Source organism: Chaetodon trifascialis, chromosome 8 (genome assembly GCF_039877785.1).
Source record: "Chaetodon trifascialis isolate fChaTrf1 chromosome 8, fChaTrf1.hap1, whole genome shotgun sequence".
In the NCBI taxonomy this organism is placed as follows: Eukaryota; Metazoa; Chordata; class Actinopteri; order Chaetodontiformes; family Chaetodontidae; genus Chaetodon; species Chaetodon trifascialis.
This window is the reverse complement of record NC_092063.1, coordinates 8,683,218-8,698,449: the sequence shown is the minus strand read 5'-3', so window position 1 is coordinate 8,698,449 and position 15,232 is coordinate 8,683,218. Positions and strand designations below refer to the sequence as shown.

Genomic DNA, 15,232 nt, shown 5'->3' with positions numbered 1-15,232 from the left:
AGTACCTACTACATCACTATTGTTTTTGTGAGCCCCAGAGTTAACCACATTTTCATCTGCAAATTAAGCTCAATGTGGTCCACCTTAACCAATTTCTAGGTATCAGAGATTTTAAAACTATATATCATCTCAATGAGGCATGTCTTCAGACTCTACTCTGCTATCAAAGCGACTGAACACCAGTCTTATCAAGTTCATAAAGCCAGAGTCAACAATACAGTAGTTGACTTTCCAGTTCTACCACTTTGTTACAGCTCATTTTTCATCCATAAGAATAGTCCCAGTAAATCCCTCCCTTCTTCACCGAGGTCGTCCGAGGTAAAAATGAAAATCTGCTTGATGACGAACCCAGCAACGCACCTTAAAGCTGAAGAGAGACCCCACAAGCTTCCACAGTACCTGACAAATAATGCTGCGATAGCAAAGCGCATACATGTAAGTGGTTCCTACAGAAGATTTGGATTGTTTAGTGCTGAATTCAAACCAACACATTATGCCTTAAAACCTCAGCTACGTATTCCCCACAATCCCTTTTGTTAGACAGTGGTAGGTCTGAAGTCAAATAATCATCACTGTCATCATGAGAGTGAACAAATTTGTGCTTTATATTAGGCAGCAAAATAAGTATTTTGTATCCTCAAGAGAAAGTGCGAAATGCCAGTAAGACACGGCATGAGGTCGGTTAGTCTTAATCGTCACAAACATCACATACCAGAACTAATGGCTCATGCTGAATAAAACGATTGCCTTCACAGGCAACCACACTCTGAAAGAGTTCGCTTATTAGTGCCTACAAATGCGTGACAGAACAAATGAGTTTTTATGTGACATGAAGTTTAATTATTAGGGTGGAGCTCCTGTATTTTTCTGCCAAGAGTTTCATTTCAAAGTACACACAACAAAAGTTGAGTCAGTATGACATAAAATCTTATCATATTCCCACAGTCAACACACTGATAAGCAGAGCAGGTTTGATTTTGTCTGAGGAAACTACAACACGTGTGTTTCTACTCTCAGATCTGAATATCATCTGTTAGGGATTATTAGTTTTCAAGATCGTATTAGAGTAGTTTATTTATACATACATGTCTTTTATCAATGTGAGAAGATGGAAGTGGACTGGAATGAGAATACAAATAATTATATGTATACTCTCTGTGAATACCATGTTTCTGAAACCCCATCTGTAAAACTGTCAAACATGCCATAGGGCGGATCATGATGTACGACATCATGTCAGACATGGGTTCTCTCCCAGCAAGACAGACGTGACTTCTGTGTGGCTTGTGTTCCTGTGTTGACATGAGTTCCCTCTGGGGGTTCTGGTTTTATACTGTAGACTCACTGCAAAAATTGCCCAGCAGTGAGAAGATAATCATGTGTGTTCTGTGTGTTCTGCCTGCCCTCTGCGTCACAGCACACAGCCTCTGTGACCTTTGTGGGCAAATAAATAAAGGACCTTGGACGCATGGTGGTTTCTACACCTCAGTTTAACTAGATGAAAGGAAACAAATAGAAATGTTAAGAGATTAGTAATGGACATGAAAATTAATGTATTGTATTTGTATTGAAAATGAATCTTGCTTTCAGGTTTTACCCACGAAGTGTCTTTAGCACCCTCATAATAAAAAAAAGGATAGAATTGCATTCTGACTAAAAAAAAAAAAGACTATCCAACTGAACATGGTAGGTAACACATCTCCCTGTTTGGATAAATTACAGTATTTATCAGCCTGCAAAAGTCAAGGAAGCACTCCTTGAGGGTATACCAAGCTACTTTTTTTTGCGTTTAGCTAATATTTCCCCTTAATTCATGACTATTAAAAACAAATATTATTAATTACATACATCTGTAATAACATGCCACATAATACTGTTTAACAATGGAGAATGTGTCATTTGTGCTAAAAGATTTAAAAAAAAAAAAATGGGGTCAGATTCAAAGGTTTGGAAAATAACTCATTCGAATCAGTTTACCCAGCAAGTGACGGGCAGAGGCAAACCGTTTCATTGGGGTTTTTTTTTACATTTCTTTGTTACATAATGCACAACTTCCCTAGCTTGTATCTCTTGTTCGAATCCATCACGAACCACATTTATTTTCCGTTTAAGGTTCAGCCTTTTCAAATACAGGTGTGCTCTTTTAATGACTGCTATGTCAACTTCTTTAAGGCTGGGAACTGTTCCACCTACAGCTTTGTGCTATGATCTCTGACAGCAGCCACGCTCACCTTGAAAGACAACGCACAGACCGAGGCGCAAAAATCTGCCAGTGACATTTGCCTTTGGCGAGCTGAAAAGAATCATGCTCATTACTTAGAGGATTAGATAATAGTTTTTTTTTTATGTGTAAATTAATCCTTTAAGTCCATCAATTTTAACTGGTGTGTCATTACGGCAACACGATAGTAAACGACAATATACAGAGAGAGTATGCACATGGAAAAGGACAAAATTGACAGACAGCTGGTTTAATAAGTTTGTGAGTTACATACTGTTACCCAGGATGACCTATGAAATTGAGCTCCATTTGCATGCTATGTAGGCCATATATAAATAAGATATGGTAACCTGAGCTACAGAGGTGGAGGGGTGTGCACCTGAGCCAAGCCCCGTTTCTCAGCACAGCCTGAAAGCCCAACGAAAGTCCCCTACATTACCGCGCACTCTCTCACAAAAAAGTCTATTTCGATGTGAAGCAAATAAACAGATAAATGTGCATAAAGCACAGCTCTAACTGGTTCTGTCCCACACACACATTGTATGTCCAAACACCTGAAATCGTTCACGACTGCGTGTATGAACAAACAGCTCTTTGTTAGTTGCAAAGTCAGCCAGCCTGCTGCCTGCAGGCATTGTGGGCTGTCTTCTGCGCACTCTTATTCGAGCCGCCTTTGACTCTTTTGGAGTACTCGCATAGAGGATATCCAGCAGAGCGGAGCATGATGAGGACCATTCCCCTAATTCTGATGGTAGGGTGAAATTCTGAATTATTCACAGTTATTTATGTATATATAATAATGTTTAAACAAGCAAAAAATGTGATAGTGAACATGAAAACAAGCTGAATTTGGTTATGCATATTACAAAACATTTGCTTTGGGAGAGTCGTGTGGCTTGCGATTGCTTGTAAATTTGGAAGTAACAGCGTAGAATTTCAACATGCATCTAGTTGCTGCTATTCTATCGGTTAAGACGTTCATGAGATCATCAAGCAAAACCATTATAGTATGGAAGTACAGGTTGTGGACATAAAGCACAAGACCACCTTAATATGCTTAACAAAAGTACAAATTTTAAACAGAGTTGTTAGATTTGATTCCTCAAAAACCCCAGTTTACAGCTCAATTCAATGGGACATATCTGAGGTCTTAGCTGAATAATTTTCTCCTGGTGTCTCGGTCAATTAACTAGACGTGCAGATGTTACATTGCGTGTAAAACAAAACATCAACCACAAAGGTAGATGTGAATGCACACCCACTCTAATGAGATACTGGCTCACAGATAGACATCAAGCAAAAGATGCATCCACCGTGTTCATGATGATTAATCTGGTTGCAGACCTCTGAATCACTGCCAACGTCTCCATTTTTTTCAAGCATTCATGTAAACCACAACCAAATTACTTTCAGTATGAGTATCAGGCGACATGGTGTTGGCCTTGAAATGGCTTCCCTGCAGAGGAATGGGCCTAAAACCAGATGAGTTTCTTAAACTTCTGTTTGCCATAGATTTGATTTCCTGCAATAATGTACATTTTTGTTGAATGATTGTTAACTTGCAGGTTAGCCTACAAAAATACTTCATCCCTGCAGAGCTCTACACACTGTATGCTGTGTATCAGTCAGACGATTGGTAGCTTTTATCCACAAGAAGCAAAATCTGCCGAAACACTGATATAAAGAATTTAGAAAATGGCGTCTATGATTTATGACATCCCTCGTTGACGTCTGGCTGGGGATCTTTTTTGAATGTTGTTCTCCATCTCTCTCTCCGCTGATTTCCTGTCACATCTCTACTGTCAGTCATCAGAAAGAAAGCATTAAATTAAGTACAGCTAACATCAAGAAGCATAAGTCACCTCACTAATGGTTAAAACTATGAACCAGCACAAAAGTGACCATCACCAACATAAACTACCATGTTCTGAAGAGACACATTACAAACACTACTGTACAAACACTGATGTTAGAAAGCACCATTTGCATTTTTGAATGTAAAACAGTAAATAAATCATAAATAAATCTGGGCCATTGCTGTAGCTCCAGTTTTCAGCAAACTTGGTACAAATATTCAGCGTCTTTTATTGTGCATAAACCTATTGTCGGGAAAATAGTCATGACACAGACATGAACGCTTTACGTTTTAGTTACACCCGTGGGACACACTAAGGTGCAGACAGCTGCATTGATTAAAATGAGTGTGAGACATGGGAATGGGAAAAATGTGTCTGATAAATTCAGTCAGCAAAATACCTGTCAAAACCAATCATATGGTAAGACAATATTGTCATGGATATGCTTTGCTAGTTAAGTCGTGTTAGATTTTCCATTATAATTGACATAATTTCCATAATAGGGATGAATACATCTTTACTGCTTGTCTGTAATACTGATATCAACATCTCATAAAAATCTAAATTACTGTGATTTTCTCAGTGCTACGTTCAATCAAAATCCCTAAACTGTCTACCAAGGTAACAGTATGCAGCATCGCCTTTCATTTAGTATCAAGCTCAGGGTCTGTTTTGGTGCCATGTACTAAGAAAGTGCATATCTTTCCTGACGAAAGCCAAACTGGAAAACTATCCAGGAGTACCTGTTTGAGTTTTTCCACCCTCAAACACTGCTTAATTCTCAGGAAACGGGCTGCTAACAGATACGTAACTGTCATCTGGTTCTCAGGTCGTTGCTGGGGGGAAAACTCTGCAGTAGTGGAGGAGTAGTAACACAGTGGTGGATGCATTTACCCATGCTCCATTTTCTAGCTTAATGGTAACATTAACCCTAGTTGCCATTTCATTACTGGAATCCACAAAACTGCTAGCAGTAGCTGATTCTTAGTGTGGCTGCACCTGCGAGGCACCATCCTCATTAGGTGAGCTTTTCTTGTCGGTAAATCGCTTTCTTATATCCGCCTCCACAGAGAAAAACGATTGCTAATATTTAAACCAAGCTAGCCAGACGCTGGCTGAAGTGAAGTGTTATACTGACATTAAAAAAAACATGCAAACCTCTCGAGATTGGACATCAGTCACGTTGTTACACACAACTCAATAGCAGTCTAGCAGATCACGAGCAGGGGCTGTAGTTATTAAATATTATTATTGTTACTTTAAAGGGTAGCACGGTGGCTCAGTTGGTAACACTGTCGCCTCACAGCTAGAAGGTCCCCGGTTCGAATCGCTGGTGGCGTGTCCTCCACCATGCCTCTGGTGCTGCTGCTCGAGGAAAAAAGGGGGCCTTTCTGTGTGGAGTTTGCATGTTCTCCCCGTGTTCACCCGGGGTTTCCTCCGTAATAACCCCCACTAAAAACATGCAAGAAGATCACCACCTGACCAATGGTGACCAAAAAAGATGGGTCCCCGGGCGCGGGCACCGGCATCGGCTGGCAGCTGGCAGCCCACCGCTCCTGGTCTGCCGCGGAGGATCGATGGGTCAAATGCGGAAATATAATTTCACGAGAAGCATGGCGTGTAGTGTGCAACTAACTCACTGTGTGATGTGATCAATAAAGTACGTTTCTTCTTCTTCTTCTTCTTCTTCTATATATCAGAAACAGAACAAATTCTTTCATACTTTCATTTGCACAATAAAAAAGTGATACTTCTTACTCCAATTTTGCAAGATAGTCAAAATCACAACTAAAATATATATATACACACACACAGACACACACACACACACACACATATATATATATTTATTTATATTTAATAATAACAATAATAATGCTGATTTCTCCTGGGAGGGGGCAAAAATTCCTGGATTGGCAAATGTGGGAAATATTTTAACCCGTTTGTTCTTAGTCATATGGTGAAGTTGAATTATTCATTCTTTTGATACTGTTAAGTGTGTCTTCGAATATCAAGGATAATTGGTTGGTTGCTCTGGAATCTTCCCACAGTCTATGAATTGGAAAGTTGCCTGTATACGTGGAGGAGAGAGTATTACTACACACTGTTTTCTGTTGTTGTAGGTTGCAGTAACAGCCCTGGCAAAGCCTCAAAGAGGCAACATAAAGCTTTCCAAACGGGTAACTGTTTCATCTTCCCAACAACAAATCTTCTGCCAAAATGTTTTGCTCTGTGCAGAAATTCTAATAATTTTGTGTCTGATCTACATTCTGGGTTAAACAGGAGCTTTTGGTGCGTTCCAAGAGAAGGTGGGTTTTGTCTACGATTGAATTAAAAGAGGAAGATCCTGGACCATACCCCATAACGGTTTCACAGGTGACATCAATTTGTAAATGAAATTACCAATCAGTGTGGTCAGTGCGGCAGCTCAATATCCTGACTGGGCCAAACATGCAGACGACAACAGCTGAACGGTTTGTGTCTTGACACTAGATGTTTAATAACATGTCGGGGAAGGACCACGAGTTTCGTATAAGTGGAATGGGTGTGGATCTAGAGCCGAAGGGCGTGTTCTACATCGATCCAGACAACGGAACGGTCTTTGCGCGGCACAAAATTGACAGAGAGATACACGACAAGCCCTTCCATGTGAGCTCATTCTGCATTACCAACCCCTGATGATAAATACATCTTATATGGATTTTTACTGATTAGAAATAATCTTATACAAGTACTTTTACCCACAGATCAAGTTTGATATCTATAACAAATGGACCCATCAACCAATGGACAAGGAACTATCTTTTGATATAGAAATAAAGGACATCAATGACAATGCGCCTAGATTTCTCAAACCTCAAATAACAATCAATGTGCAGGAAAATAGGCCATTGGGTGAGTATACAATTGTATAAATGACTCTTAGACTATACATAGCTGTTTGTTTAGACTATACATGCAGTCACTGAGTAACCCACATCAGACAAATGAAAACAGTGATGAGGCTATAGAGGAGTGATAATGAAGTCTACAGGGTCAAATGGGGTCATAAAAACAATCATTTCAAACCTGGGCTGCATCTTTCATTCTGTCTCCTGTAGTCATACTGTGTACTTTTTCTCCCACTCACTACTTCATGTGTTTCTATAACATAGTAAGTCTAATTTTTCATTCATTTTTTCATCACAATTTATTTCCTCTATTTCTTGAAGGGGACTTGCTGGGGCAGCTGCAGGCCATGGACAGCGATCAGAGGAACACAAGTAATTCTAAAATCACCATCACTAAGATTTCACAGGACCCACCAGAGCCCAAGATTGAGGTGCACCAGATGCACAACAGCGCAATAGGCCAACTGTCTCTTCAAGGATGTTTTGACTATGATGTAAGGCTCAGTGACTTACTGTACCCACATGAGTGGGCTACTGCATGTGCATTGACACACGCACATACTGTCAATCCACTTTGTCAATACGATATGTAAAATATTTTTTATATACGTTTCAGAAAACAAAGCAGTATAAAATCATTGTTCAAGCAAAAGATCATGGAACCCCACCCCTTTCCTCCACTGCTGAAATTATTCTCAATATCATTGACGCAAACAGTCATCCACCAAGGTTTAAGGACAGAGAGGCAAGATTTTTTATTATCATCACTATTATCAAAGTTTCCTTTTAGACTGGTGAATGATGTTAAAGAAACTGTTCTGCCTGTTCAGTACAAAGGTGCAGTGAATGAATCAGTCATCCAAGACAACGTTTTGAGAGTTGCGGTCGAGGACAAAGACACGCCTCACACTCCTGGTTGGCGTGCAAAATACTATTTCATTAAAGGGAATGAGGACGGAAACTACAAAATTGAAACTGACCCCAACACTAATGAGGGTATTCTGAGTGTCATCAAGGTAATTCTGCTTTTCTCACGCTAATAGATTCTTCATTCATTTACAGTGGGCTAAGGTCATTTCTCATAAACAGCAGCTGCACTACGCTAACCTAAACTTGTGTGTTTCCTCCAGGGAAAGGACTATGAGAGAACAACTAATACTACCCTGGAGATTGGAGTAGAGAATGAGGAACCCCTCTGGGTTTGTAAAGGTAAATCAGCTGATGGCCCAGACAAGCAGTCACCTGGCGATTCAGTCAAGATCACAATGAAAGTGATTGATGTCAATGACCCACCCGAGTTCAAGAGCAATCCAGCTAACGTGTACCAGAAGGAAGAGGAGAAGCCTGGAAAGGTGCTGCACACTCCAAAGGTTCATGATGTCGACTCTAACATAACCCACATCAGGTTGGTATATATATAATGTATGTCTGGTGAGCTTACTGCTACACACACACACGCACGCGCACACACACACACACACACACACACTACATACTAAATTACTACAAACATATCTTTGCTCTTTCAACACTATAAGTTCAGTCTTCGGCTGGCAGATATCCATAACCCAGTACTGACAGATCTGCACTATCCTAACTGCTGATGCATTTGTTGGGCTCTAATTGTGTATATCAGATCATACCTCTTATGGGAAATTAAGTGATAACGCTGTATACAACGCTACTTACTTCAACTTGTAGTTAAGTATGAATTCACATCAGCACTACTCCTGAAATCAGAACTTGCAGTGTTCTTCAGTGACCAGTCACCAGTTTAATTAGAGCAAGCACTGATGCTGATGTAAATACAGGTGTCCTCAGCAAACTCTCTAAGTAATTACTGGCTTGTATTACATTAACTGAGGTCTGTCACTGACAGTAACTCCATCTCATGTGCTGACACTGTACCTATGAAATTTTCAAAGCAGGTGTTTGACACTGTGTCATGTCCCGGAGATTATAACATACAGTACTTCTCGTCAAACATGGGTATCTTCCCATATGCCTCCAACACTGTTGTAAAACTCAACCTAGGTTGTAATGTACTAACCAACTATAACCCCATATCCAGCCTTCTACTCATCAGTAAGCTACTGGCAAAGATAGTTTCAGTGAAAATTAATTCCTTTTTTAAAGAAAATATGATCATAAATGATTTTCAGTCAGGCTTTACAACATTACACAGAATAAGATACCATCTTATTTATTACTTATATTTATTGTCTTTTTCAATTTGAGGCACTGTATCACTGTGTGTATGTAATTAGTTTATTGTAAAGCACTTTGAGTTGCATTTCTTGTGTGAAAGGTGCTATTCAAATAAATTATTTTTTTCATTACATTTTGTTTGAAATTGTCACAAGGGTCCATTTTGATTAGCAAAAAACAACACATTAGGTTTCCTGCTATTTAGTGTTTTCACTTGATATGTTCTGCTTCACTTCCAACTCTCCTGATGTGATTAGGTATGTGCTGTTAAGAGATCCAGCTAACTGGGTGACCATTGATAAGAAAACGGGACAGATCACATCAACTAAGACAATGGACAGAGAGTCACCCTTTCTTAATGGCTCAAGCTTTTACACAGTCCTCATCGGTGCCATAGATGATGGTATGAAATAGTTCTACTGTATATTCTAATCAAACATATGCTGGATAATGTGATCCACCAGTACACTAAATGCCTATTATCAAGGATGTATTTTTTTCCCCCTTTGCTATGGTTACCAAGGTGAGCCTCCGGCCACAGGTACAGGCACTGTCCGGATCCACCTGAGGGATATCAATGACAATAGGCCTCAGCTGGTCAACAAAGGTGTCATTATGTGTGGAAACAAGGTTAACAAGGTCAAGGTGAAGGCCAACGATACAGACGTCCATCCTTTCAGTGGGCCCTTCTCCTTCTCCCTGGGGGGTGATGACAAAACTCTTAAAGAGCAATGGAAACTAGATCCTTCCTTTGGTTAGTACATATCTTTATACCTTCCTCACAACTAAGGGATCCAATTGAAGAGCCACTTGAACACCTCTCTTTAAATCCTTCATCAGGTGAGGAAGCTGGGCTTGTTAGCCAGAAGACACTTCCTTATGGTAAGTACTTAGTGCCCTTGGAGATTCGGGACCAACAGAATATGGCTGGAAAAGATACTTTGGAAGTGACGGTGTGTGACTGCGGAGACAAAGAGGTTTGCCGCGACAAAAAGCCAAAATCATCAGGCCTAGGAGCAGCTGGCATTGGACTGATCTTTGCAGGACTCCTTTTATTTTTGTGTGAGTATGGCAATCAGTGGCAATTTTTGAAAAAAAAAAAAAAAAAAAAATCTCTTGATATGCATGTAATCACACTCCTGTATGTGACCTACCACTTCAATTAAATAAAGGAAAGAAAAATTTGATCAGGGAAGTTTCATTGAGAGCAACGCTGTCTTTTCCAGGAACGCCCCAATCATAGTCACACAGTTACACATTTTCACACCTGGAAGTTCCTCAGTACAACCACAGTCTTGTCCAGCTTCACCGGAGCATCAGGGAGTTAAGGGCCAGCTCATTGGTGGTAATTAGGAAGAAGCAAGTGCTGTTCTTTCACTTTCCCCACCCTGCTTCATCTTACAGATTAGGGGACCTTCCACAATTTAGGCCACCGTTGCCCCTGGCAATTATGTGACAGTTTGTTGAAAACGCCAACATGTACACTCTGTTCTCAGTGCTTTTTTATGTCTGTCTACAGTGCTGCTACTCCTCTTTGTGTGTCAGTGTGGAGGGAAGGAGTTCAAGCACATCCCCATTGTGGAGGATGAGGGCAACCAGACCCTAATCAAGTACAACCAAGAAGGAGGGGGCGCCGAATACAAGGTGGCGTTGGTTGTGTTGTGTGTGCAAAAAACAGTGACAGTATGCTCTGCTACTTCACCAGTGACTCTGTGTTACCTATGTTGCGCTGTTTTGTTTGTACCCTATTTATTTTTGTCTTTCTCCCTTTGCCAGGCTGAACCCACTCTGCTCCTGACACCTACAAACAATATGGCTGTCACAGACGGCATAAGACAGGGCACAAAGCAGGTACTCCCCCTCTCCCCCCTCAGCTTCTCAGTCCCCTTTCTGTGGTTGACTTTTTCAAGGACAGGACTGTTGTGTCAGTGTGCGTGCAATTTAATTTTAAAAGGCTTCAATAAGAAAGCAAAGGTTGTTCCTAATCCTGCTGAAAAATTAGTGATGGCTATAATCCAGAGACTTTGCTACCTTTCTTTGCCTTCCTGAGGTGAAGACAGACAGGGATGAGACACAAGACCACTAGAATAAAACAAGTAGATCACGTGGTGAAATTAAAGAGTACGGGGCAAACTATAAAAAAAAAATCTTGGATTGCATGGAGCACCAGCAAAGGGAGACTACTTGATCTTTTTTTGGCTACACTGATCAGACATACTGCAGTAAATTGCAAGGTACTGAAGTAGCCTTTGACTGTCAGATAAAGGTTTGCAGTACACCAGCAGATACATAAGTTGCAATACAATGTATGTAATGATAAAAACAGTTCTCTTCAAATATTTGACGAAATGCTTTGCTAAATGCCATAGACAAAAAGACAATGCCATTTTTACTGGTTGTAAGGTTGCTTTATTAATTTGCTCTGTCCAACCAGATGTCTCAGAATGCTCCAGTGATGGTCCAGGACATGGATACATACAACAGCCCAGTGCTCACCACGGTGAGTGACAGGTCTTTAAATAGTCGCCTTTGTGTGTCTATCTATCTATCTATCTATCTATCTATCTATCTATCTATCTATCTATCTATCTATCTATCTATCTATCTATCTATCTATCTATCTATCTATCTATCTATCTATCTATCTATCTATCTATCTATCTATCTATCTGCCTTTATATTTGATTTTCTCCAAAGGAAACTTGGTTTTCCCAATAGAGGACAGGGTAAGCTTGTGTGATTTGATCAAGACTGAAGGCACACAATGTTTCCATCTAGTGGTGGCTCTATTCTTAAATACATTCCCATTAAATGTTAGCATCAAGCACTAGTTTTATACATTTATATATATGTATATCAACGTATGCATGCATATATACACACAAACATACATATAGATACAAGGAATCAGACAATCAATTAGGAATCGTAAGAAAAAGGTCAAAACGCTTCCAGGTCCAGTGGTCCAGTTGGATTTAGTGACACTGATCGGTGATATTGCAGCTTGCAACCAACTGAACACCCCATTGCTTGCCTTCCCCGATGGTGACCACAAAACACGCACAAAAAAAGAAGCAAAAAACATGAAAAGCTCTCTCTGGAGCAAGTGTTTGGTTTATCATGGTGGACTCCATATAGAGCTAATTTTAAGGTAATGAAAACAAAAGGATTCTTATTTTCAATTGACTATGAACTAATAAAAACATAATTGTGAATATATTACATTTTTGCCATTCCTCCTGCTAAATCCTACACACTAGACCTTTAAATGAATCATTTTTTTCCCACCCCTTATTGAAATGATGATTTCCAAATGATAAATTAACTTAAAGTGTTTAGTGGTGTGTACAGAAATGATCTAAAAATCTGTAGTTGGTAATAGGCAGGGTCTGTCACTGACCTTTACTGCACTCCATCCTAATTTAACCTTATTGTATAGCCTCTACAGATGAATTCAGACATGACCACACTGGGCATGCAGCGCCAAAGAGACACATTCAGAGGCCCAACTGGGCAGACCATGGTGAGTGACTACAGCTGTCGTTAATAGCTGCCTTTATACCCATGTGTGATCACATGGCATCTGTCTGATCCATTGCTTATAGGTGTGTTGTGAAGAGAATCTGCACATGCCATCTTAAATCCACAAGATGGCACCACAACCTGGATTTTAATGCTTCATGAGTAACACCTGTCATCTGTCTGTGTTGCACAAACACACATACTGAGTATAGGCAGGATGTTTATTGTCTATTAGTTGACATGGTATCTCAAAAACTATGAAATAATTAGCTTTTGGTATTTGGATCCATTTCCTAAAACCCTTCACAGAAAGATAACAAAGAGCATTCAGGACATCCTTGCATATTCCTTATGATATCCTGTATCTACTTGAATTGTATTTTCATGTTCACACATAAACATACTTAAACCTACACACATGTACATGATTTGCAGGTCTGTTGAATTTTGTTGCATTATACTGAGAGGTGTTTTGTCTAGCCTTAAAAAAACTTTCTAGCATGCTTTCACTGAGTGCTTCCAGTTACTAAAAACACAAACACAGTCTGTCTGATAAGGTCAAGTGAGGGTAGCTAAAACTAACTTTGTTGATTTCCTTTATTTCAGTACTCTACATGGACCACAAACAGGACCAACACCTACCAGGTAAGCAGTGGTCTTCAGTGAATTAGTATGTTTTAATAAGCAGGTAAAGTATAAACCTCTTTCATTACACTTTCTTTACATTCTAATGCATATATAGTATGATAATTAAGCAGTAGGAAGCACATTATAGTATTTTTGCTCTGAGAGCTCACGATCCTACTCTCTGTGAACAGGGAGGCTCATCAAGGTACAACCGCTCTATCAGCCTGCGGTCAAATCAACACATTGCAGATCACATCGACAGGGTAAGAGAGTTTGTTTCACATCAAGACTATTGCATGACAGCTCCCTGGTGTCTGAGTGTTTGTTTGAAATGTAGACATTAAACAGCAGCCATTTTACTGACTCGCTGCACAGGCCACAAGCCTCCTGTAACGAATGGGACTGAATTAAAGTCCAGCAATGCTAATATACAGATTATGAATGAAAACAAATCCCTATAATGTCTGCCATTGCTTTAAAGGTACAATATGCAAGAGTTTTAGTTTAAAACTTTTAACAACAGAATGTGGAGTTTTGACATTATGTTAATCATGTCTATGTATTCTGTTGGAGAGATATCAGCTGAAGCTAGCATGCTATCCAGCTAGCCGAGATGGCCAATTCTTAATAAAGTGCCCCTTTAAGCACTGAAGCAGTTAAGTGGCATAAATATAACACTATACATCCAGGCTGAACGTCTTTTTAGATGTACTTTGGTATGACCTGTTATTGACAAAATGACCCAGAGAATTTTTTTTTTGACTCCTCAATCCCATAGAGACTGTACATGATTGATGGAAACCACGCAGACCACCCAGTATACCCACCCTGCGAGTATGCCTACGAGGGACAGGGCAGTAAATGTCAGTCACTGGATGGGCTGTCACTCAGCAACCTCGGAGATGATTTGAATTTTCTGAATGATTTGGGGCCAAAGTTCAAGACCTTGGGAGGCATCTGTCAGGAGTCAATGAAAAGTAAATAAAACACCGCTTTAAAGGGCACCGCTGGGCTGGGATGCTTATATCAACCAAGTTGCTCTTCACTCCAAGTCTGACATTGTGATTTGGGACTGATCTGACTGTCTTTGGAAAGAAGATATGCCAGGTTTGGATTTTATACTTAAGACATCTCACATATAGAACCAGCTGTACAATATCTGGCTCTGGCTCTCAGGTATTTGGAGCTGGTCATGGTTGCATATTGGCATCTATCCACAACACAGGGATTACATAATAGAGGTTGCATTTTGCTTGCTTGAAGATGGAATTAATGCACTGCACCAACTGCCATGCTCTGGTGACTTTGAATGGAAAGTTCTGACAGTCACTGGGTGTGTTTGCTTGTTTTTTTGTTTGTGTGACTCCTGCCATGTCTCAGTGCTTTCAACAGCTTGGGCGGACTTGGGGCGGGTTTTCATGGCAGTGTTATTTTGATATTTGAAACTGTAATCTGTGCGAACAGGATTTAAAAATATATAAGATGTTTTATACCAGCAGAAATCTGCCTGGCTGAAATCATTATGGTTCAAGAGTAACTGGACAGTGATATTGTTGTGACTAAACAGAGGTACTGTAAATGTTAGTGCACTGTTGTTAATGACCTGGTGATACAGCAAGGTTGAATTAACACTGTATGATTTATTGCTTTGTTTTTTTTATATGCATCTTAGGAAACAAATTGAAATCTATTTTATCTATTTTTTGAAAAAGAAATTTGTTTTGCCATTACTAAAAGATATGCTTGTGCCAACCTTTGGGGTGATATCTTTTTTACAGAAAGAAGTGTACATTTATTAAAGCAATTACAATAAAATTATACCAAACTAGCAGTATGCTGTACCTCTATGTTACAGTATTAATACTATCATTTGAAGGTTTACTTTTTAATCACTATAGTTGCATGTA

The 15,232-nt window shown here is 39.7% G+C and overlaps 1 protein-coding gene across 1 annotated transcript; it reads left to right on the top strand.

The window, feature by feature from the left end:
• Positions 1–2,942: 2,942 nt before the first annotated feature.
• Positions 2,943–14,592, top strand: cdh26.1 (cadherin 26, tandem duplicate 1). The gene is made up of 19 exons (XM_070969067.1): positions 2,943–2,972; positions 6,201–6,257; positions 6,361–6,453; positions 6,571–6,726; positions 6,825–6,972; positions 7,290–7,462; positions 7,585–7,713; positions 7,799–7,984; positions 8,099–8,373; positions 9,434–9,579; positions 9,700–9,930; positions 10,017–10,238; positions 10,696–10,820; positions 10,953–11,027; positions 11,611–11,676; positions 12,616–12,699; positions 13,305–13,343; positions 13,517–13,588; positions 14,104–14,592. Exons 1-19 carry the CDS (start codon positions 2,943–2,945, stop codon positions 14,308–14,310), a joined length of 2,514 nt encoding a protein of 837 aa, XP_070825168.1. The 3' UTR covers positions 14,311–14,592.
• Positions 14,593–15,232: the final 640 nt, after the last annotated feature.